This window comes from Schistocerca nitens, chromosome 3 (genome assembly GCF_023898315.1).
Source record: "Schistocerca nitens isolate TAMUIC-IGC-003100 chromosome 3, iqSchNite1.1, whole genome shotgun sequence".
Lineage (NCBI taxonomy): Eukaryota > Metazoa > Arthropoda > Insecta > Orthoptera > Acrididae > Schistocerca > Schistocerca nitens.
In genome coordinates this window covers 577,076,549-577,099,044 of record NC_064616.1, presented here as the reverse complement: position 1 = coordinate 577,099,044, position 22,496 = coordinate 577,076,549, and the positions used below count along the sequence as shown (strand labels likewise).

General features: G+C 38.3%; 1 protein-coding gene across 1 annotated transcript in view; it reads right to left on the bottom strand.

Annotated features, from left to right (window-relative positions):
• Nucleotides 1-22,496, bottom strand: part of LOC126248488 (dedicator of cytokinesis protein 7) — a 262,928-nt gene that overhangs the window by 58,940 nt on the left and 181,492 nt on the right. Inside the window, exons 29-33 of the mRNA XM_049949513.1 lie at nt 20,924-21,076; nt 16,992-17,150; nt 5,417-5,593; nt 4,287-4,547; nt 2,910-3,004 (exon numbers count right to left, since the gene is read on the bottom strand). Of these exons, the coding sequence (XP_049805470.1) occupies nt 2,910-3,004; nt 4,287-4,547; nt 5,417-5,593; nt 16,992-17,150; nt 20,924-21,076 (845 nt within the window). The remainder of the gene's footprint in view (nt 1-2,909; nt 3,005-4,286; nt 4,548-5,416; nt 5,594-16,991; nt 17,151-20,923; nt 21,077-22,496) is intronic.

Here is a 22,496-nt window from a genome sequence, read left to right as displayed (position 1 = left end):
CATGTTCACTTCAAGTGATGTATATCAGGGCAGTTTAACATTTCTATTTTGAATTCTGTTTAACTTTTGTATCTTAGAACTCTGATTTGGGAATAGAGAAACTGTAAAAAGTCACATGTAATTTTATACAATGGATGAATGAATGAATATCAGTAACAGGTCTTATAACAGTGCTTAAATGTGTCTACAAAAAATGCAGTACTGAGAGTATGGTGCAGTTGATGGCTAAGAATACACATAAGGAACAACCCTGGCATTTGAATGATTTATGAAAAACAGGAAACATGAATTATAATGATCAGATCATCCTCTTTGTGTAGGTTGAAGCGACAAAACTGTTACATCTTCTACACGTGAAATCTTTTGCTGAGGTGCCAATTAGTTCACACAACCCAACTGCAACATTTCCTGTGATACCAGATACTTTGGTTATTTCTGTATGTGGCTACAAAACATAGTCATCCCCATGTACATGCACATCTACACTGATCGGCCAGAACATTACGAACACCTACGTATTAAACTTCATGGCAGATTAAAACTGTGTGCCGGACCGAGATATGTACTCGGGACCTTTGCCTTTCGCGGGCAAGTGCTCTACCGACTGAGCTACCCAAGCATGACTCACACCCCATCCTCACAGCTCTAATTCCGCCAGTACCTCGTCTCCTACCATTCGGTAGAGCACTTGCCCGCGAAAGGCAAGGGTCCCGAGTTCGTGTCTCGGCCCGGCACACAATTTTAATCTGCCAGGACGTTTCACATCAGCGCACACTCCGCCTTTAGAGTGAAAATTTCATTCTACCTACATATTAGCCTGTGTGTCCACCTTTGGCACAGATCACAACAGTGACACATTGTGGCATTGAAGCAATGAGGCCTTGGTAGGTTGTTGGGCAGAGTTGGCATTATATCTGTGCACACAATTCACCAAATTGCTGTAAATTCTGGAGAGGGGGGCAATGAGCTCAGATGCCATATTCAATCACATCCCAGATGTGTTCGATCAGATTCAGATCTGGTGAGTTGGAGGGTCAGCACATCAACTTAAACTAGCCACTGTGTTCCTCAAATCATTTCTGGTAAGTGACATGGTGCATTATCTTGTTGAAAAAATTCCACTGCAGTCAGGAAACATGATCGTCATGAAGGGGTGTACATGGTCTGCAACCAGTGTGCGATTCTCTTTGGCCATCCTGGTGACTTGCACAAGCTTCACCCCAGAGCATAATGGAGCCGCTGCCAGCTTTACTCTCTCCCACAGTAGAGATGTAAAGGAGCTATTCCCCTGGACAGTGATGGATTTGAACCCTCCCAATGGCATGATGAAGAAGGTATTGGTGTTCATCACAGCATGCAAAACAGTGCCACTGCACCAACATCCACTACTGGTAGTCACATGCCCATTTCAGCCGTAGTTGCCAATGATATGGTGTGGACATTAGCACGTGCATGGGTCGTCAGCTGCAGAGATCTATCATTAGGAATGATCGGTGCACTGTGTGTTCAGACACTCTTGTACTCTGGCCAGCATTAAAGTCTAATGTTAATTCTGCCACAGTTTGCCACCCGTTCTGTTTTACCACTCTGCCCAGCCTATGACGTACAATATTTGTAATGAGGGGTGGCTGCCCAACCCAACGACGTCTGGACATGGTTTCACCATGTGTTGAAGACAATCACCACAGCACTCCTCAAACACCCAAAAATTTGTGCAGTGTCTGAAATGGTTATGCCAAGCCTCTGGCCCATCACAATCTGCCCTCAGTCAAATTCAGACAGATCACACACCTTCCCCATTCTGTACACGGACAGCATGGTCACTGATACTACACGCACTGGGCGTGTGACTGACTAGCAGTCATTCCTTGCCAAGTGATGCTGCTATCACCTGGATGAGTTTATATCAATAGTAGGAGGTCAGTGGTCATAATGTTCTGTCTGATCAGTGTATATTTACATTTCTACCCCGCAAGCCGTGATACAATGTATAACAATATCATTCTAAACTCTTCTTATTTAGTATTCAGATGGTGCATGTGTAGAAAGACTACCAATATGCTTTCATATAAGCCCAATTTTTTATTTTTTGTACATGGGGGAGAAACAACATATTTCTTGACTCACTTAAAAAATATCAGGATCTTAATAGGCAGCCTTTATGTGATACGTATAATCTTTTTCCCAACTTCCAGTGTTATCGGCCTATATATTTGCCACTTTTCAGCCTCTGACTATTGAAATAGATAATTACAGCAGAATCCTCTTCGGTGAAACAACTTTGTATGTCAATTTATCACTTTACCATTCACCATTTTGGAGCTACTTGATCAATGAGCAGCTGTGAGAGTTTGCTTTCAAATTTATTTAACACTTCTTGCTCAGATGTTTTTACTGTCATGTTTGTTATATTCAGCTCTTCTTTGTCAGCAAGGTGATGGCTTCATTTGAATATGTGATGAAAGTGCTCCATTTTCATAGAGACTTGTTAACTTTTATATCGACTCATAGAGGGTCTTTTCTATTGCACAAGATTTTGGGAGTTTCTTGCTACTCTCTCTCTCTCTCTCTCTCTCTCTCTCCACCCCCCCCCCCCCCCCCCCCCAACCCCCACTTCTCACCACTACTCAGTGACACGTTTTCATGGATCAGGAATTTGATCACTATCAGAAATAAAGTTATGCTGAATGCGTGACAGAGAAATGTAGTACAATCACTGATGGTTGAAAGATGTATAAATGACTGATTGTAGGAGATTCGGTGGAATGAGACAAAAGAAATAATTTACAAGAAACTTACATTAATTAACAATGTATGTTAAAAAGTGTTTGCTAAGTTAGCTAATTGAAGTTTTAATTCTGTTGGCTTATAGATTTCTCTCATACATACAGTCAAAAGTCTATACTAACCCATGAATATTTGACAGTTTTTTGTAATCTCTATTTGCTTCTGCAATAGGCAACAGAATTTTGTACACATCATTCATCGCTTCATACATGCCAGCCTGAAAGACAAAACATACATTTGTTACAAATTCTTCTTTTATGTAACTTGACAATAAAAATGCAAATACCTTTTTAATGAAACACACACCTGAAACAACAGTCAAGATTTTCTGTAAGTGTGTTTATTACTTATGTTCCATTTCCTAAATACTTTTTTAATGCTTCCCTTGCATATGCATGAAGACTACAGATTCCAATTATATACTCACACAACTAATAATAATATAGCTGAGTATGAAGTCCTTCAGAATGATGGAACACGACAACCTGTTCCTCAACAGATTGCTATGCTCCACCATTTCAGGTTTTATTAAAGCAAATCTAGATTTCGGCTAGTGCCTAGCTATTATCAATGCACTACTTCATAGTTCCAATACATGACTTAGTACATCAGTGCCCTGTTGTTCGGGCCCAAACAACAGGAGACTGACATTGTAGGACATGTACTGGAACTACAAAATAGTGCATTGATAATGACTAGGCACTAGCTGAAACCTAGATTTGCTTTAATAAAACCTGAAGGGAAAGGATGACTGATTACTGTGCTCCATCATTTTGAAAGTAATATCACAGTCGTTGAGGGCATCTACATTCCTAATGGGAGGTAACTTGATGAGTAAGAAGACGTCTGTGACAGGTTAGGCAGAAAGGTGCCTACATTTGATTACTCATCTAAACAGTTTGTTTTCTTATCTGATTATTAAGAAATTGGTACTATCTAGAAAAGTTATGGTGGCCACCATGCCACAATTGCCACACTGTCCTCATATCTGGGCTGAGGAAATCTACAGCTAATCTTCTAATCACTAAGATGCAAAAATTGCAATCTGCTTTATTTGTTAAGAAACAATAGACAATGAATGACAGATAAATCATGCAGATATAAGAAATAATTTGCTATACATACAGTGCTAAAGCACCCACTAAAATTATTGTTCAGAAGACAATACAAAACTAAAGTCATTTTTGGCCTGTTAATAATAAGCAGTTTTGTTTTGTTCATTTTGTTCCAACAAGTATTATGTTCCAGTGTAACAGTAACTATCCACAAAAAAAATTGCAATGCAGATTCTATTTTCATTATGATGATAATGTATGAAACTAATATTTAATTAACTTACAGGTAAATGAATAACAGTATTTCATGAGATTAGATTGCAAACTGCAAGAATAATACTTATGAATCTCTCAATCAACGTGTAAATAATATTTTTTCCTCTACATTTGAAACAAATAAGTTGAATACATATTACATACATCATATACACACATATACTGTACCGTATGAAATGAGTTTGCAGCATGTTCTAACAACCCAACTAGTCCACTTTCAGTAAAATCTTTCCCAAGACATACACCTTCTTCCTCTGGACTCAATACATCATCTGAGACAGCACTCTCTTCCAGTACATTGGGTGTTATTCCTTCTAATCCTACAGCACCCGGTGGCAAGTGTGGCAGATCCTCAAGCATATGAAGATATTCTGATACCAGTGCAGCACTGTGCACAAGGCACATTGCTGCCTCTGTGTGGTTATTGCGCTGAACAGAACAGTACATTTGCATTAGATCAAAATAATGTTATCATAAAAATTTTACAAATCAAATATATACTACACTAAGTTCAGATAAACTGACAAGGGAATTATGATACACTGATTGAGGAAAATGTAAGAGTTTTTAACAAAGAAATTGGAGCTTAACAACTGCTACATACTATACAATTCGTATATTATCTCTTATCTCCCATAAGAACATAACGTGGCTTTGAGATGTGATCTGTGGTTGCCTAGACAGGATCTATGCTGCAATAGCATATATTGAATTCCTGATTTTATCATTCTGCTATGGCTATTACTACTGGGAAAATGATTCCAAGTACCATAAACATAAAAAGCCTGGGAAGTTGATCAGAGAAGGAAAATGGATGAGGCTGACAAGGGGAAAATGGGTTGACTCAATTTTATCATAAGCACTTATGTGAAGTAATCTGACCTAGAAATAATTATTACAACACTGGTGTATTAATAGAAATTCTAGGATAGAAACAATAAATTAAAAACAGTGCTTATTGCAATGATTCATATACTGTGTGTGTTATTAAAACAATAATACCTAATAAAAATTTGTGAATAGACTACAATTTACTCTCAAGTTAAAGTACACAATGACAGAGAGGCACACAAAAAGGAGCAATGACTACTTCCTCAGATTTTTTAAAATCTTGTTCTGCTTTCAACTCTTAACAAAACAGAGCTCAAGTGCCAAAGCAAACGATTTTTTTTCCTAATATTTATGTGCTCATGTGTCATTTTGTATTCCACCTTAAAAGGTGAGAGGTAAACAGATTCTCTCAGCTGTCGATAACTTACAAATAAGGTATGTATATAATCCTATAGTCCAGAACTCACCTCCATGTGTTTTTGAGCCATGTTTGCAAGCCAAGTAAGCCGCAAATCTGGTGAATTTTGGTATCCTTTTGCTATACGGTACATCAAATCCAACAACATCTCTGGATCTTCTTGAAATTCTTTCATTTTTACAGTATCAGAGAGAATCATGTGTAGATTGAAAATAAGATCCTTAACCTGAAAACAAATTGTAGTATCAGTTCTAGACTTCAGAACTTATAACATATCCGGACAGAAAGCTGAAACAAGTGCATTCTGCTACTTAGTGAAAGTAAAATGATCACAATTCTGATATGTTAATCAAGGTGCAAAACTTCACTGGAACTGAAGTTTCACAACCCACTATGCTACACAGAAGACACTCATGTTGAAGAGTGTAAACTACGGCTCATAGAAGTAAAGAACACTTATAACTCCTTCAGTATCCATCATAATTACACCTGCTTGATACTTAACATGAAGGAAGCATTTGCCAAAATGAGTTGTAAAACATGCATGTACCATCTGATTATTAGACTGTTATATTCAAAATTAATGTGGCAGTTGTAGATGGTAGCTGTTTTGAAGTGTGGTTGCATCAAACACCATTAAAGATCGGGCCTCAATTACTCATTCACAAGCCTACTAACCTCAGCAAGCAACTGCATGGTTGCCGTTAATGAATGCTTTGTCCTGTGCCTTGCTCATTGTTTTCCTGTCTTATTTTCAAAAGATTGAAGAGACGAATTATTGTCCATCATTCAGTTCAATTATGATTTCAGAAGGGATTGGCGATCCCTATGATCATGGGTCAGTTCTGCTTTTGCAGAAACACAGAAGGCAGGTATAGATTGGCTGCCCTGCAAAAGAGATGTGGAGCTTGTTTTCCTGCACTGTTCCTCTCCCCTCTGGCAGCCTTAATTCTTGTTTGCTTGCAGCCGACTGCCAGTTTATAGTGTTCGCACTCTGCAGTCTTCGCTATAGCAACTGGAAAACGAAACCTGTCAAAGTATTTCAACCATGCCAAAACTATTTCCCCTCTCTTGTGAATAGAGTTGTTTTCAATTGTTGTTCTACACTAAGTACCGGGTGATCAAAAAGTCAGTATAAATTTGAAAACTGAATAAATCACGGAATAATGTAGATAGAGGGGTACAAATTGACGCACATGCTTGGAATGACATAGGACTTTATTAGAACCAAAAAAATACAAAAGTTCAAAAATTGTCCAACAGATGGCACTTCATCTGATCAGAATAGCAATAATTAGCATAACAAAGAAAGACAAAGCAAAGATGATGTTCTTTACTGGAAATGCTCAATATGTCCACCATCACTCCTCAACAATAGCTGTAGTCGAGGAATAATGTTGTGAACAGCACTGTAAAGCATGTCCGGAGTTATGGTGAGGCATTGGAGTCGGATGTTGTCTTTCAGCATCCCTAGAGCTGTCGGTCGATCACGATACACTTGCGACTTCAGGTAACCCCAAAGCCAATAACCGCACAGACTGAGGTCTGGGGACCTGGGAGGCCAAACATGACGAAAGTGGCGGCTGAGCACATGATCGTCACCAAACGACGCACGCAAGAGATCTTTCACGCATCTAGCAATATGGGGTGGAGCGCCATCCTGCATAAACATCTTACGTTCCAGCAGGTGTTTATCAGCCATGCTGGGGATGATGCGATTCTGTAACATATCGGCGTACCTCTCACCCATCACGGTAGCAGTTACAAAACCAGAATCATGCATTTCCTCGAAGAAAAAAGGCCCGATAACAGTAGATGTGATAAATCCAACACATACCGTGACTTTCTCGTCATGCAATGGAGTTTCCACGACAGTTCTAGGATTTTCAGTAGCCCAAATTCTGCAGTTGAGGGCATTGACAGACCCTCGGAGCGTCAAATGAGCTTCATCGGTCCACAACACGTTACTCAACCAATCGTCATCTTCCACCATCTTTTGAAACGGCCACACTGCAAATGCCCTCCGCTTCACTAAATCGCCAGGTAACAGTTCATGATGCCGATGGATTTTGTACGGATAGCATTGGAGGGTATGCCTAAGTGCCAACCAAACAGTAGTGTATGGAATGTCAGTACGACATGCGACTGCATGAGCGCCAACTTCCCCATGCATAGACGAACCCGCTACAGTCTCCATTTCTTCCTGAACTGTCTCAGCAGCATTACGCCTTGTGCTCGGTCGACCACTATGGGGTATACCGTCTAACAACCCGTGGCTTTGAACTTCGAAATCATTCTCGCCACAGCTGCATTTGTCAACGGACCTTTACCCGTTCGAATCCCCTTCCTATGGTGATAGGATCATAACGCTGAACTAGCACATTCCCCATTCTGACAATACAGCTTCACCAAAAGCGCTTTTTCAGGTAACGTCAACATACTGTGACTACTGGCACATCTGATTCTCTCTCTCTCTCTCTCTCTCTCTCTCTCTCTCTCTCTCTCTCTCATTACAGCTCCTTTTTTACACGATTGTCATGCACAGTCACCGACGTTTTGCTGTCCAGCACCATCTGTCGGACATTTTGTGAACTTTTTTTTTTTGTTCTAATAAAGCCCCATGTCATTCCAAGAACATGTGTCAATTTTTACCTCTCTATCTACATTATTCCGTGGTTTATTAAGTTTTCAAATTTATACTGAATTTTGGTCACCCGGTACATTGGTGCTTCTGCCTATAGTATTCTCAAGTATGAGCCAGACCACTATGAATGCTCACGAAAGGTCGAAATCAATGTTCTGGCTATTTTGTAATTACTGACTTAGGTGGGAAAATAAAATGATGTTGGAAAACACCTTACATCAAAGAAGCACTCTGCTCACCACTGGGAAAATGCTGCTGTTCTCAGCAGAGACAATCATTTGCTAGAAGCTTAAATATAGTCAAAAGAAGAAAACTAGCAAAGATCATTTTGGAAAGAAACTGTTGAAGTTTTTGCAAAAGTAAACATTCCAGTCAAAAAGCTCCTCAATCACCACTTTTTTTTTCAGGAAATTTCAAAGTAGTAAGGCTTTGTGTTCAGGCACATAGCATGACAGACAGCCTTTTAAATTTGTATGTCTAATCATTTTAAAAAATCAATGGTGTAAATTTTGTCAAAAACAGATGCTAAATTTTCAAGTTTCCAGTCATGTGATTGATTTTTAACTAGACTTGCTGAAGTTACACTGTACCCCTAACCTAGGAAAACCAGTAGCACTGCATTTCAAAAATAGAATGTGTTTACTAGTTCATTACTGTGGCCCAATGGTGCAGCACTCCAAAACACAGTCCCACATGCCTACTGCATTCTTCAATTTGTCAATACCATTCTGTACACCACTACAGTGTGTTCAGGAGTGGTACTCACCACTCCAGAACCACAGTCCACTTTGGGTGAAGTGATCCTCCAAACACTTTTAATGAAGTAGACTTCCTCTGTGATAATGGGTGAGGAAGACAGCACACTGACATGTTCTACATCTCTTGCCCAGGTACACATACTTCCACATTAACTTTTGCATCATATTATGTATTACCTTAATACAGATTTTTAGAGTTTACAAGGAGATATTACTTCAGTTTGTGTTTGAAGATAATTTTATTATCCATTAAATTCTTTGCATCACTGGGTAGACAGTCAAAGATTTTTATGACTCAATATCTTACTACTTTCCATGCCAGACTACGGGTAAGTGATGGATAAGGTAAATCATTTCCCCTTCTCGTGTTATATTTATCAATGTTACTGATGTTTTCAGACTGTGACTGATTGTTGACAATTAACTTCATAAGGGATCAAATGTAAAGTAGTTTTCAGTATGCACAACAGTTTAAAGAGCTTTCTACAAGAGATTCTTGAGTGGATGCAACATATTATCTTTATTACACACTTATGTGCAACAAACACTTTCTTCCTCAATGACAAGTTATCCCTAAATACGATGCCACTATACATTAGTGAATGAAACTGGAAAAGCCACCCTATTTTTGAAATTTTCATCTCCAAAATTTGATGTTATTCATAATGAAGTAGTTGCAGAGCTTAGACACTGAAGATGATCTGTAACATGTGACTTAAAGTTCAGGTTCTTATCACTATAAACACCTAAGAATTTAGAATCCTCTATTTCATTCACTGATTCGACCTTGAGCATTATTCTAAAGGCATTGTCACGATTGTGCAGCACTGAATCGCATGTATTGAGTTTCAACAAAATTCAATGACAATACATTTGCAGATAACCAGTTATTAATCTTCACAAAAAAATCATTTTATTTTTGTGTATTGTAGTTATTCCATTAGGTTTGATTACAATACCTGAATTATCAGCAAAGATAACTTGGATATATGATGGAAGATTATTTATACATAACAAGAACAAGAGTAGACGCAATATTAATTCCTGTTTTACACCTGTGGTGTTTATTCCCCTTTCTGAAGATACTGTTTCATTGTGTGGACCCCAAGTTTCTTAATGCATTATTCGGCATCCATTTAGTTACACAGGATGAAAATCAGTTGCCAACATCACCTCTGATACCACTATATATGAGATTCTGAAGAAAATACTGTGAACTACACAATCAAATTTTTTGACAAGTCACAGAAAATAACAGTAAGCAATATTTTGTCACTCGGAATTTCTACTATCTTATTTTTGAATTGAAAACTGGCAATTTTTACACAGAGACCCTTTTGAAATCCAAACTGTGACTGTCTAAATGGGTCATTTTGAGAGAGTTGTATTATGGCTTTTGCATACATAAGTTTTTTCAATACCATCAGGAATAGTGAAATTGGTCAGTAATTTTTAATATCTGCCTTCTCTCTCTCTTGTAAAAGGGTTTGACTATAGCACATTGCATCCTGTGATAGTGATGTGTTGCATATGAGACTGCATACATTGCATATATGTCAACAACAGGATTTTAGTACTTTACTTGAGATACTATCAACTCTGTGGGAGTTTCAGGTTTTGATGGGATTAATTACATTCTTAAATTCTATGACAGAGCTTGGAATAATTGTAAAGCTTCCATTCACTCCCTTATTGACCAGTCTAGTGTGGCAGTTGAAGACAGCAAAATGAAAGCTAAAGTTTTAAATTACATGTTCAAGAAATCGTCCACACTGGAGAACTGTGCAAACATACCATTATCTGACCATCGGACAAACTACAGTATGGACAACACAGTAATAAGCATGCATGGCCTAGAGAAACAACTGAAAGATTTGAAAGCAAATAAATCACAAGGTCCAGATGGAATCCCAATTCAGTTTTACAATGAGTACTCTATGGCACTGGCCCCATAGTGTATTGTTGTTGCTGTGGTCTTCAGTCCTGAGACTGGTTTGATGCAGCTCTCCATGTTACTCTATCCTGTGCAAGCTTCTTCATCTCCCAGTACCCACTGCAGCCTACATCCTTCTGAATCTGCTTAGTGTATTCATCTCTTGGTCTCCCTCTATGATTTTTACCCTCCACGCTGCCCTCCAGTACTAAATTTGTGATCCCTTGAAGCCTCAGAACATGTCCTACTAACCGATCCCTTCTTCTAGTCAAGTTGTGCCACAAACTCCTCTTCTCCCCAATTCTATTCAATACCTCCTCATTAGTTATGTGATCTACCCATCTAATCTTCAGCATTCTTCTGTAGCACCACATTTCAAAAGCTTCTATTCACTTCTTGTCTAAACTATTTATCATCCATGTTTCACTTCCATACATGGCTACACTCCATACAAATACTTTCAGAAACGACTTTCTGACACTTAAATCAATACCCTATGTTAACAAATTTCTTTTCTTCAGAAACACTTTCCTTGCCATTGCCAGTCTACATTTTATATCCTCTCTACTTCGACCATCATCAGTTATTTTGCTCCCCAAGTAGCAAAACTCCTTTACTACTTTAAGTGTCTCATTTCCTAATCTAATTCCCTCAGCATCACTCCACTTAATTCGACTACATTCCATTATCCTCGTTTTGCTTTTGTTGATGTTCATCTTATACCCTCCTTTCAAGACACTGTCCATTCCATTCAACTGCTCTTCCAAGTCCTTTGCTGTCTCTGACAGAATTACAATGTCATTGGCGAACCTCAAAGTTTTTATTTCTTCTCCATGGATTTTAATACCTACTCCAAACTTTTCATAGTGTATAAGAATGGTAAAAGAACAAACCCACAAATTACAGACCAATATCCCTAACTTCAGTTTGCTGCAGAATCCTTGAACATATTCTCAGTTTGAATATATTAAACTTTCTTGAGACTGAGAAGCTTATGTTCACGAATCAGAGTGGTTCTAGAAAGCATTGCTCGTGCAAAACTCAGCTTGCCCTTTTAACATATGATATACTGAAAACTGTGGATGAAGGGCAACAGGCAGATTTCACATTTCTAGATTTCTGGAAAGCAGTTGACATGGTGCTCCATTGCTGGCTGCTAATAAAGGTACAAACATATGGAATAAGTTCACAGATTTGTGAGTGGCTCAAAAACTACTTCAGTAATAGAACCAGTATGTTGTCCTCAACAGCGAGTGTTCATCAGAGACAAGGGTATTGTCAGGAGTGCCCCAGGGAAGAGTGATAGGATCACTGTTGTTCTCTATATACATAAATGCTATTGCAGAGAGGGTGGGCAGCAATCTGCGGTTGTTTGCTGATGATGCTGTTGTGTATGGTAAGATGTCAAAGTTGAGTGACTGTAGGAAGATACAAGACAACTTAGAAAAAATTTCTAGTTTGTGTGATGAATGGCAGCTAGCTCCAAAGGTGGAAAAATGTAAATTAATGGACATGTATGAAGAGGGAAGCTGTAATGTTTAGATACAGTATTACTAGTGTCCTGCTTGACATAGTGAAGTCATTTAAATATCTGCGCATAGCACTGAAAAAGATATGAAATGAAAAGAGCATGTGAATTGTGGTAGGGAAGGCAAATGGTCGACTTCAGTTTATTGCGAGAATTTCAGGAAAGAGTGGTTCACCTGTAAAAGAGACCGTATATAGGACACTGGTGTGACCTATTCTTGAGTACTGCTTGAGTATTTGGGATCTGTACCAGGTGAGATTGAAGGAGGACATCGAAGCAATTCACAGGCAGGCTGCTAGATTTGTTACCAGTAGGTTCAAACAACACACAAGTGTTACAGAGATACTTCGGGTACCCAAATGGGAATCTCTGGAGGGAAGGTGATGTTCTTTTTGAGAAACACTACTCAGAAATATATCTGATATAATTACATCTTCTTCAAGATATTTGAGTCTCACCTTTATCTACAATAATGATGGAAGCTGAAGAAATGCATTAAAATTTCTGCCATGGCTGGGACTTGAACCCTGGTCTCCTTGCTTAGTAAGCAAGGAGACCCAGGTTCAAGTCCAGGCCATTACACAAATTTTAATTAATTTCTTCAGCTTCCATCACTATTGAGAAAATTTAGAGAACCGTCATTTGAAGCTGACTGCCACACAATTCTACTGTTGCCAACATAAATTGCGCATAAGGATCATGAAGAACAGATATGAGAAATTAGGGCTCACATGGAGGCATATAGTCAGTTGTTTTCCCCCAGTCTATTTCCAAGTGGAACAGGAAAGGAAATGACTAGTAAGTGGTACAGGGTACTCGCTGCCATGCACTGTATGGTGTGACTTGCGGAATATCTATGTAGATGTCATTAGCTAATATGTATGGGGCATTGTTTCTTGCATATATTCTACCACTTCATTTCTTGAACTGTTCAGCTCAGGCTTCTGAACTACTTTAAGTAAGTGATTGTTAAATATATTGGCTACCTGACTTTTTTATTACTTGTCTGTTTTCTTTAATAACAAAGTCCTTACAATCCCTTATCTGATTTCCCAAATTCTCTTTTAACTACTGTCTATACACATTTAATTTTGTTATATGAATTGTTGACTTCAGAAATGTAGTAGCACCACCTTACATCACTATGAAAACCGGATAGCAGCCACAACATTACAGTCAATCCCTGTTGCATCATTACCCAAAGGCACTTGAAACGAGGAGCCTCCTCTGATGAGACCATGCCAAAATCCTGCAAATAAGTATGCTCAGGGCCAGTCCGAGTCAGTTATGATGTGACCTAGTAAGTGTGCAATAAGTGTGCTGTCAGTTTGGCTAAGGCATTTATATTGTGGGCTATAACTTGATGCAGTGTAATAAGGTGAAAGTGTAGGTCTTCAACCATGGGATACAACTACACTACTTTCAGGTGCAGTACGAGTCCTCTGAGGTTTACTCTGAATGCTGATTTCCCCTGTACGATGTTCCTTGGGGTCTTCCAGATAGTGAGTAGATTGGGCTACACCAACTTTTGTTGCTATTTTCTTACTTGAATAGCCCTCCTGATGCAGAGCTACAATTTCAATTCCAACTCATTACTTGTGCACACTAAGGTGACGATTCCCGTAAGAGTGGATGGGCAAATATCGATTAGGTACATTATATACGTAGATTGTGGACAGTTGGGAATTTAGGTCTCACAGGAAGCGTGCAAGGGATAAGTCCCTTCAGTCGCGCTACTCATGTGTCCTTGGTGGCTCAGATGGTTAGAGCATCTGCCATGTAAAACAGAAGATCTCGGGTTTGAGTGGGCACACATTTTCAGGTGCCCCATTGAGGTATATCAACAACACCTGTCATCAGCTGAGGGTTTCAATTAATTATCATTCATAACAGAAGTGTTTATTTTTATCTCCTCTAGCAACTCTAGGGAACTGTATAAATAATTTTTTTTACGCACATTGTTTTGTAAGCTATCTGTCACAGGTGGAATTTTGATATGGAGTGGACTCGACTTCGCTGTGGAAGACAGGCTTAAGACAGCTTGTATTGTTTCCTGTGTATCTCTCCACTATATTACATTCTCCTCATGAATAAACTGGGGAAAGCCCGTGTGTGTGTGTGTGTGTGTGTGTGTGTGTGTGTGTGTGTGCGCGTAGAGCTTTTGATTTGTTTGATCACTTTCCTTAAGACAGCACAATATTTAATAATTTTCTTATACTGTTAGTCTCAGAGTGTAGTTTTCCTGTGGTATTTCATTCCAAATTCATCGTCGTCATCATCATCATCATCATCAAACTATGGCACATAAAATAGAATGAATACTTTCCACATAATCAATAATTCCTTTTTCCATGACCTTGCAGAAGCAGGAACTCTGTATCAGAGCCATTGTACACAATCTTGCTAATGACAAGTTGATGGTACTAAGTTTTTCCATTACTGTACATTTTATCATGCTTTCTACCACAAGTGAGCCTCTTTGAAGCAGTGCAGCACATGTTATATGATTGTTACAGATGGTATTGAAGTGCACATTCTTCATCTCATTTTGATAGTTTTGATCCTCAAATTTTAACCACTCTACATCTTTTCAAACAAATTCTCATACAGCAAGGTGGCTGATTTTTACCTGTTACACATAGAATGAGAATTTCATAATGTATTTAGATTTCAAACTTGATTTAAGGGCTTCTAGGAAATCACCTTTCTTTTTTTTTCCAAACGGGAGAGTATTCTTATATGCCGGATGGTTATAATTAAACTTTCCCTATTTAACACATTATATCACGGAAACTAATTACCGAATGAGTACTAGAATTGGTAGCATTGATGTCCACAGTATGGGGTGCATGGTTTCCATGTGTCACATTGCCCACCGTCCAGTTCCAACTATGGCCACCACGTGTCATGATCAATCATCGTGATTCATAGTATCACACACATGACGAGTCGCAGTGCACTTGCTGAGTGTCAACATGAGCTTGGACAAAAGGAGCAGGACATTATTGGTGAAGCTCTATTATCAAACCAACAGTAATGCTACAGCTGCACTTTGAGAATATTGCCAGCTAAAAGGATTACAGTACGGTCCTCTTTCTCCACCAGCTGTGCGGAGCATGATGAAGAAGTTTGAATCAACAGAACTGAGCATCGCTCCAGGAAGAGGCTGATGACCAGTTGCACCACAGGTGGTTGATGAAATGCTGATGCTATGGCAGACAACACTGCACGCAATTCCCGACTGTCAGGCAGTGTGTGTGTGCTGTGTCATTCCCGTGGTCCACTGTATGGAAGGTGCTTCAAACCATTCATTCTCAAATGATACCTATACATGATCCATATCATACATCAGTTTGCACCACAAGATGCACAACGACATATTGACGTCACACTCCACTTACTCACAAGGATTGAAGTTGACTAGAGCTGGCCCTGAACTATCCTATGGACAAACTGAGCTCATTATTCCCTGACTGGTGAGGTGAACACACAGAATTGCTGAGTGAGGGAATCTTCACCTCCAGTCACTGTGCACAAGTTCCTCTGTATGGTGAACGTGTCACCATATAGTGTGGTTTCACGGCTATGTTCGTCATTGGTCCATTCTTTTTTGAACAGGATGGCATTCAAGACCAAAGACATGCAGTGTGACTGACAAGTGTTACTGTGATATGCTTCGGCAGCATGTCATACCCACCCTACAGAAGAGAGACACATCAAACTGAACAGTTTTCATGCAAGATGGGGAGCCACTGCACATCACTTGTGAAATTCACATGCTTCTCTGAAACACATTTCGAAATGATCTAATTACCAGCTGATCATTTCCAAATGCGTGGGCAGCATGATGACCTGATCTCACTCCCTGTGATATCTGGTTGTGGGGCTACCTGAAGGGCATGGGTTAAAATGGCTCTGAGCACTATGGGACTCAACTGCTGAGGTCATTAGTCCCCTAGAACATCCATGCCTGAGGCAGGATTCGAACCTGCGACCGTAGCGGTCTTGCGGTTCCAGACTGCAGCGCCTTTAACCGCACGGCCACTTCGGCCGGCTGGACATGGGTTACCAGGGGAACATTCACACATGTGCTGATCTGAAGCGTAGCATATTGAGAGAGGTAGCCAGCATACCTACAGACATGCTTCATCCTGCTGTGCAGAATGCAACCCTGTGCTTTCAGACTCTTCTGGACAGTGACGGGTGCCCTATTGAGCCCCTTTTGTAACTGTAATGGTACCTGTATGTAATGGTATGATGTACTGTAGCAGCACATTAAAAGTATTTCAACTGAATTGATTCTACATTATTTCTCTTCCCCATGTCCTTGACATTAATGCTACCAAGTTTGGTATTCATATGGTAATTAGTTCCTGTGTTAAATAGGGAAAGTTTAATTATAACCAGCTGGTATAAAGCTATCATTTCACTTCCTTTTTAATGTCATAGTTATAAAATTCTTCCTTTTTTGTAAAAATAATTCTGTACTTGAAATTTTTTGACATAATTTTAGCCATTGCAATAAAATACTCTATGATATACTAAAATCACATTAATAAACATTTAGAACAACACATCTAAATTAATGTCATACTTCCCATTAAACTGTGTGAAAATGTAAATTGAAACGCATGACAGCCGCTGTTATCAAACTACTTACTAGTTATATCACATAATACAAAAATATACTATAGTTGTCCTAAATTTTATCATAAAAGCAAGGAACTTAATACCTTCAATAGCTGCTGTGTCATGACTAACCTGCTCTGGAAAAGTTGTTTCCTGCAATTCAGTGTCTTCTTCTGCATAAACGAGAATTGTCTTCAAAGAGCGCCGCAATGACTCTTCACTAAATGAAGAGCTGGTTCCAACAAGCGAACTGAGAGACATTGTCACCTGCATTTTTACTCTAGCAAAATTCTGGAAAATGAATTTTTTTTTCTATTTTAGTTTAATAAGTCAGTCAGAGATGTGAGAGATTAACTCATAATTCATTGCACATAGATTTATTCCTGAATCTCCAGCAGCACAAAAATGGTGACAGATTCTCATTATTACAATATTTTAGATTCAATAGTCATTTACAGTGATCAAAACAATTACAGCAGTGTGTGTGTGTGGGGGGGGGGGGGGGGGAGGGGGGGGCACATGTTTGCTTTATGAAGTTGTTCAGTAACTAAACTTAAAAAAACTTTGTAGGACCATGGTAAAGCATATTTTTAAAATAAAATTATGCTAGTAATCAAATTAACTGTTTGTAGTTTATCTTACAGCACTGTTTAGTTTCACTTTCTTACTTCATTATTTTTTAATTTATTAGACATACAATAAGAGGTGGCCAACACAATATGAATTTAACACTTTTCGAACAGCAATCACAGATTATATAATATGGAGACAAAATTTTAATTTGAGCTGAAACCACACATACATAGGTGTACAATCAGATACTGTAAAGTACACTGAATATAATTGACAAAGGTGCAATGTAATTCTTATCGGTATAGCTTTACACAAGTTTTACACAAATTGCGTAGTTCAGAAATAAATGAAGTAACTACTTTTACCATGCAGTATGGGCTCAGCATGAGTAGACAAAACTGATTTTCACATGTTTGACCTGGATGCAGTGCGGCTATGGAAAACTTACAAAGGGATATTTTACCATTTCATATCAATAGCAGCCTCCAGTTTTCAAATAGGTGTTGGAGGACAGGCTTAGCTGCATTATTTCTATCATACAAATCCCTTGACACATTTGATAAGCTCTGAATCTGGCAATGGTATTTGTGTTATGTACTCTCTCACATTGACCTTGATTTTGTAGTACATTGGGCACCAACTGAGTTCCATGAAGCCAAGCATTATAAAATAAATAAATAAATAATAAATGATAACACATGGCACATTAGAATCAAAGGTCAGAGTATCTCACCCCTAATCTCTTGAGCCAACAAGGAATCATACTGAACAATTTAGAAGTTTTGATCACAACTGTGTATTAATTTTTCATTACTTCTCATTCCAGAAATAAATGCACATACAGTCAAACTTGAAACTGGATTATTGCTGTTTACATAACTCATTGTAATTCTGATGGGCTCTGAGTTAAAGGTAATATTTCTTTTTTGCTATAGTTGGCCCTAATGTTCTCTGAGTACATCCAATTGTTTGATAGATTCCATGTTAGTTAAATTACACTGTGGGACACAGTTATGGCAATTGCTACCTCACACTGTGACTTCTTAGCTATTATCCTACTAATGGCTCCTAGGTTTCAGTGAATTAAACTACTAAACTATTGCACCATTTTCATTCAAAGCAAAGTGGCTCCCAAAAATGAACACCAATGACTCCTGTATCACATGTACTTGAGGAATGTCACTTGATTACAATATTTGTGTGAATATAGGCTGCACCTAAACTCTTGACACAAGGTTATAGTAAAAAGTAAATTTCAAATACAGGACGCACTACTAAATTTACCTCCAACTACTAAGTACTGCTACTATGTACCTGATGCAGACACTAAATTATGTTGGGAACCCTAATAACAATTGAGCTACTTCTAGTTATCAGCTACACATTAGGCAAAGGAACATGGACTTCATAAGATGGGGGGGAACCCAACTCTGTTGGTGGTGTGCAAGTGAACAGAAAGTTTTAAATAGTTTGAAAGGTCAGTGTTCATTCTGAGGACTAAAGTGTAAACATTAAGATGTGGAAAAAGACTTGCTTGATTTTGTAGTTCAAAACAGAAAATGTGGAAATGCCACTACAATTGAAATGATTCAAATTGAAGGCTGCAAAATAGCACATAAAAGAAACATTTTGCCAATTGAATTTAAAGTTTGTAATTGGCAGGTTCAATCATTTATGCAGCAAGGTAATTTATCTCTTTACTTCAGAACTACAATTGTGCAAAAATTGTCTCAAGTTTATGAATCATTATCGCATTGCATGGTCTAGCTTTGATGCAAAAATTTTTATTTACAGTCCCATGCAGGTCTCGATATGCTGAACAGCAAAAAATGGTTCAAATGGCTCTGAGCACTATGGGACTCAACATCTTAGGTCATAAGTCCCCTAGAACTTAGAACTACTTAAACCTAACTAACCTAAGGACATCACACACACCCATGCCCGAGGCAGGATTCGAACCTGCGACCGTAGCAGTCCCGCGGTTCCGGACTGCAGCGCCAGAACCGCTAGACCACCGCGGCCGGCACTGAACAGCACTACATCAAATAATGTAGGGGAACATAGTGTGCAATTACATACGTGGGGCACTGAAAAGCAACAGTGCAGTAATTCCTTTTTTCAAGAAAGCTTTCATGGTTTATCAAAGTAACTTGTAATGGTATTCATTACAAGATACATGCACATGTCATTTTGAAATTGATGACTTATGATCTAAGGGGAAAAAATCTCTATTATAGGTCACACCATGACTTTTCATTGCCAAAATTTAGGGAAAAAGCATGACTTATATTCATGCATATTAATGCAAATATGGTATCTAGTTGGTATACCTAAGCATATTTAACAGCTTTCTCCTCCTCCTATGACCAAATTCAGTGGCTGTATTTCAACCTACTACCGGCACAATATTCGGCCCATATCGTATCAGGATATCCTCAAATTGTTCTGCCCAGTTTACACTGCAGTAACACACCAATTTACAAACACAATTACATGAAATACTTACATTTACTACTAACATTCCATACAGAATGAGGTCATTAGGGATGGAGCACAAGCTCTGATGGGGGAGCGGTGGGAAAGAAAATCAACCATGTTCAATCCTAGCATTTGCCCTAAGCAATTTAATGAAATCATGTAAAACCTAAATCTAGATAGCGAAACAGGGATTTAAACCATAGTCCTCTCAATCACAAGTCCAGTGTCCTACCACTGTGCCACCTTTCTCACTTTGAGTGCACAGGTGATGGAGTGCAGACTACACCCTTGTTATTACAGAAACCAAATGTATCCAGTATGCATGCTCAGTCGACAAGCAGTTTAGTTGTCAGCATTTTCTTACTAATACAAGTAACAGTGTTTGTTGAAATAAAACCACTATTACAATAAACATGTCAACAACAAGTGCAGCAGAATTTCAACACTGAGTATTTAGAACTTAATCACATATTCACACAATATGAAATAGGAGTGTTCTAATTTTCATCCATAGATTCCTTAATTTCATTGGTAACATTAATTCAGTGGCTTTCATGCTTCCTTAAATGTGAGATATGGTTCAATGTAACATTCTCAGAGTTAATGCTTAATTCATGGGTAAATTAATAATTCCCTCAATGGCTTGTCTTAGCCTCATGGGGATTGCAGCAGACTTCTATTACTAGTGCACTACTTTCAGATCAGCTGGTGCATTTTAACAGTCAAGTGAAGCATCTACAATTATTTTCATTTAATCAAGCTTGGTTGTTCCTGTCTTCCTCTGTAGAACGACCTCTTGAGCTATGAATGACCAGAAGTTCTTTCTTTAAAGAAATTGCAGTTATGTATAGGACCACAATACAATTAATGCTAGTTATCTTTTTATTGTATATTTTTAGAGTTTTTTCAACTAAATTGTAAACAAACACACACACACACACACACACAAAACTGACAAGGAAAATTATTTATTTAAAAAACAATGGAAAGAAATATTTAATCACAATACTCACATTTCCTATTTCAAAGTTTTGTCTCATTAAAAGGTAGAGTGATGCAGATGCGTGGGATCGAACACTGCCCATATTTGAACTGCAATGTTTCAGAAGTTGTAAACAGAGATCAGCACACTGCTCTGTTTCTTCATCAAATAACAGATTTGGGAACTGAAATAAAAAGTTATTATTACAGGATATTGGTAAGTATCTGCTCATTGCAACTAAGTACACACTGTAGGACTTTCTTTCTGAGAAAAAAACATAAGTATATTTGGTGCCCTATCAATATTAGAAAAATTATTTACAGAAAATGCAGAAAATAGATTTATTGAAAATTCTCACTGTTGAACACCGATTGTAAGTAATATGTTTTGAAGATTACAAAGTCTATGTATTTTATTGACACAGTGCAGATTACATTTATATTAGTTATAAACAACACAATTGTATGTGTGGCTGCTAATATAGTGTGATTTCACCTACTCACTTTAATTTCTATTTACATGATTTAGTTAAAAACTGCTCCCAACAAAAGAGTGATGTGACAATAGGAGGAACGATAATTAAACACATGATTTTCTGATGACGTGGTATTACAGTGTGAAAATGAGAAGGCAATCAAGAGAATTGAGCACCAGCTATGAGGAATATCAAAAGGTGATAAATGTAAAGATTTGTGATGAGTTATTGAGACAAGTTAACTTCAGGTACCTACAATGCAAAATAGCCAGTAACATGACATGTAATAAAGAGATAGAAACAACGATAGTTATAGCTAAAGAAATCAAACAATGGAAAATCCAGGATGGAATGTAATAATATTATGATGGCTAAAGAAATGTTTTACATAATGAGTAGTATTTTCTGTGGTCCATTAAATAAATAAATAAGGAAAAGATTAGTGAAGTGTTTTGTACTGAAAGTTGCACTTCAGGGTGTCAAAACACGAACACTGTCAGAGAGAGAACGAAGTGCTTAGAGGCTTTTGAGATATCGATTTGGAGAAGTATCAAAGGTGTGAAATGCACAGGTAAAATACGAAATAAAGTTTGGTTATACAATGTGAATGAGAAAAACAAATACAGATAACAAATAAGAGAAGAAAAAGAAACTGGCTATGACACCGGATGATAAGACATAACATAATAAAAGTTGCACCAGAAGGAATGGTGACTGGGAAGAGGATGAGGAGAAGGAGAAGGAGAAGAAGGAGAAGGAGAAGAAACCAGGCAATTGACAACATCTAAATAAATGTATTATATGCCACTATAATAAGGATGCTGGAAAACTGCCAGGACTGATCAACCTGTCTTCTGAGTAGAACACATCAGCATTAAAGCAGCAGAAGCTGTAACTTGAAAAGTTACAACCATTTAAACTTTAATTTAGCTACCTTAATGCCCTTAACATTGCGAGAACAAATTAGTTCTGTCGCGAGGGAGGAGAGTGGGATAGTTTGGGGAAGGTTAAAAAAGAAGGGCAGGTCACTCAGCCAAAAGAACAAGAGGAAGCCACCTGTCGTGAGGATGTGGGTGGACAAAGATGAAGGGGGAGGTGCCAGTGAGAGGAGGTGGTCATGGTCTGTGTG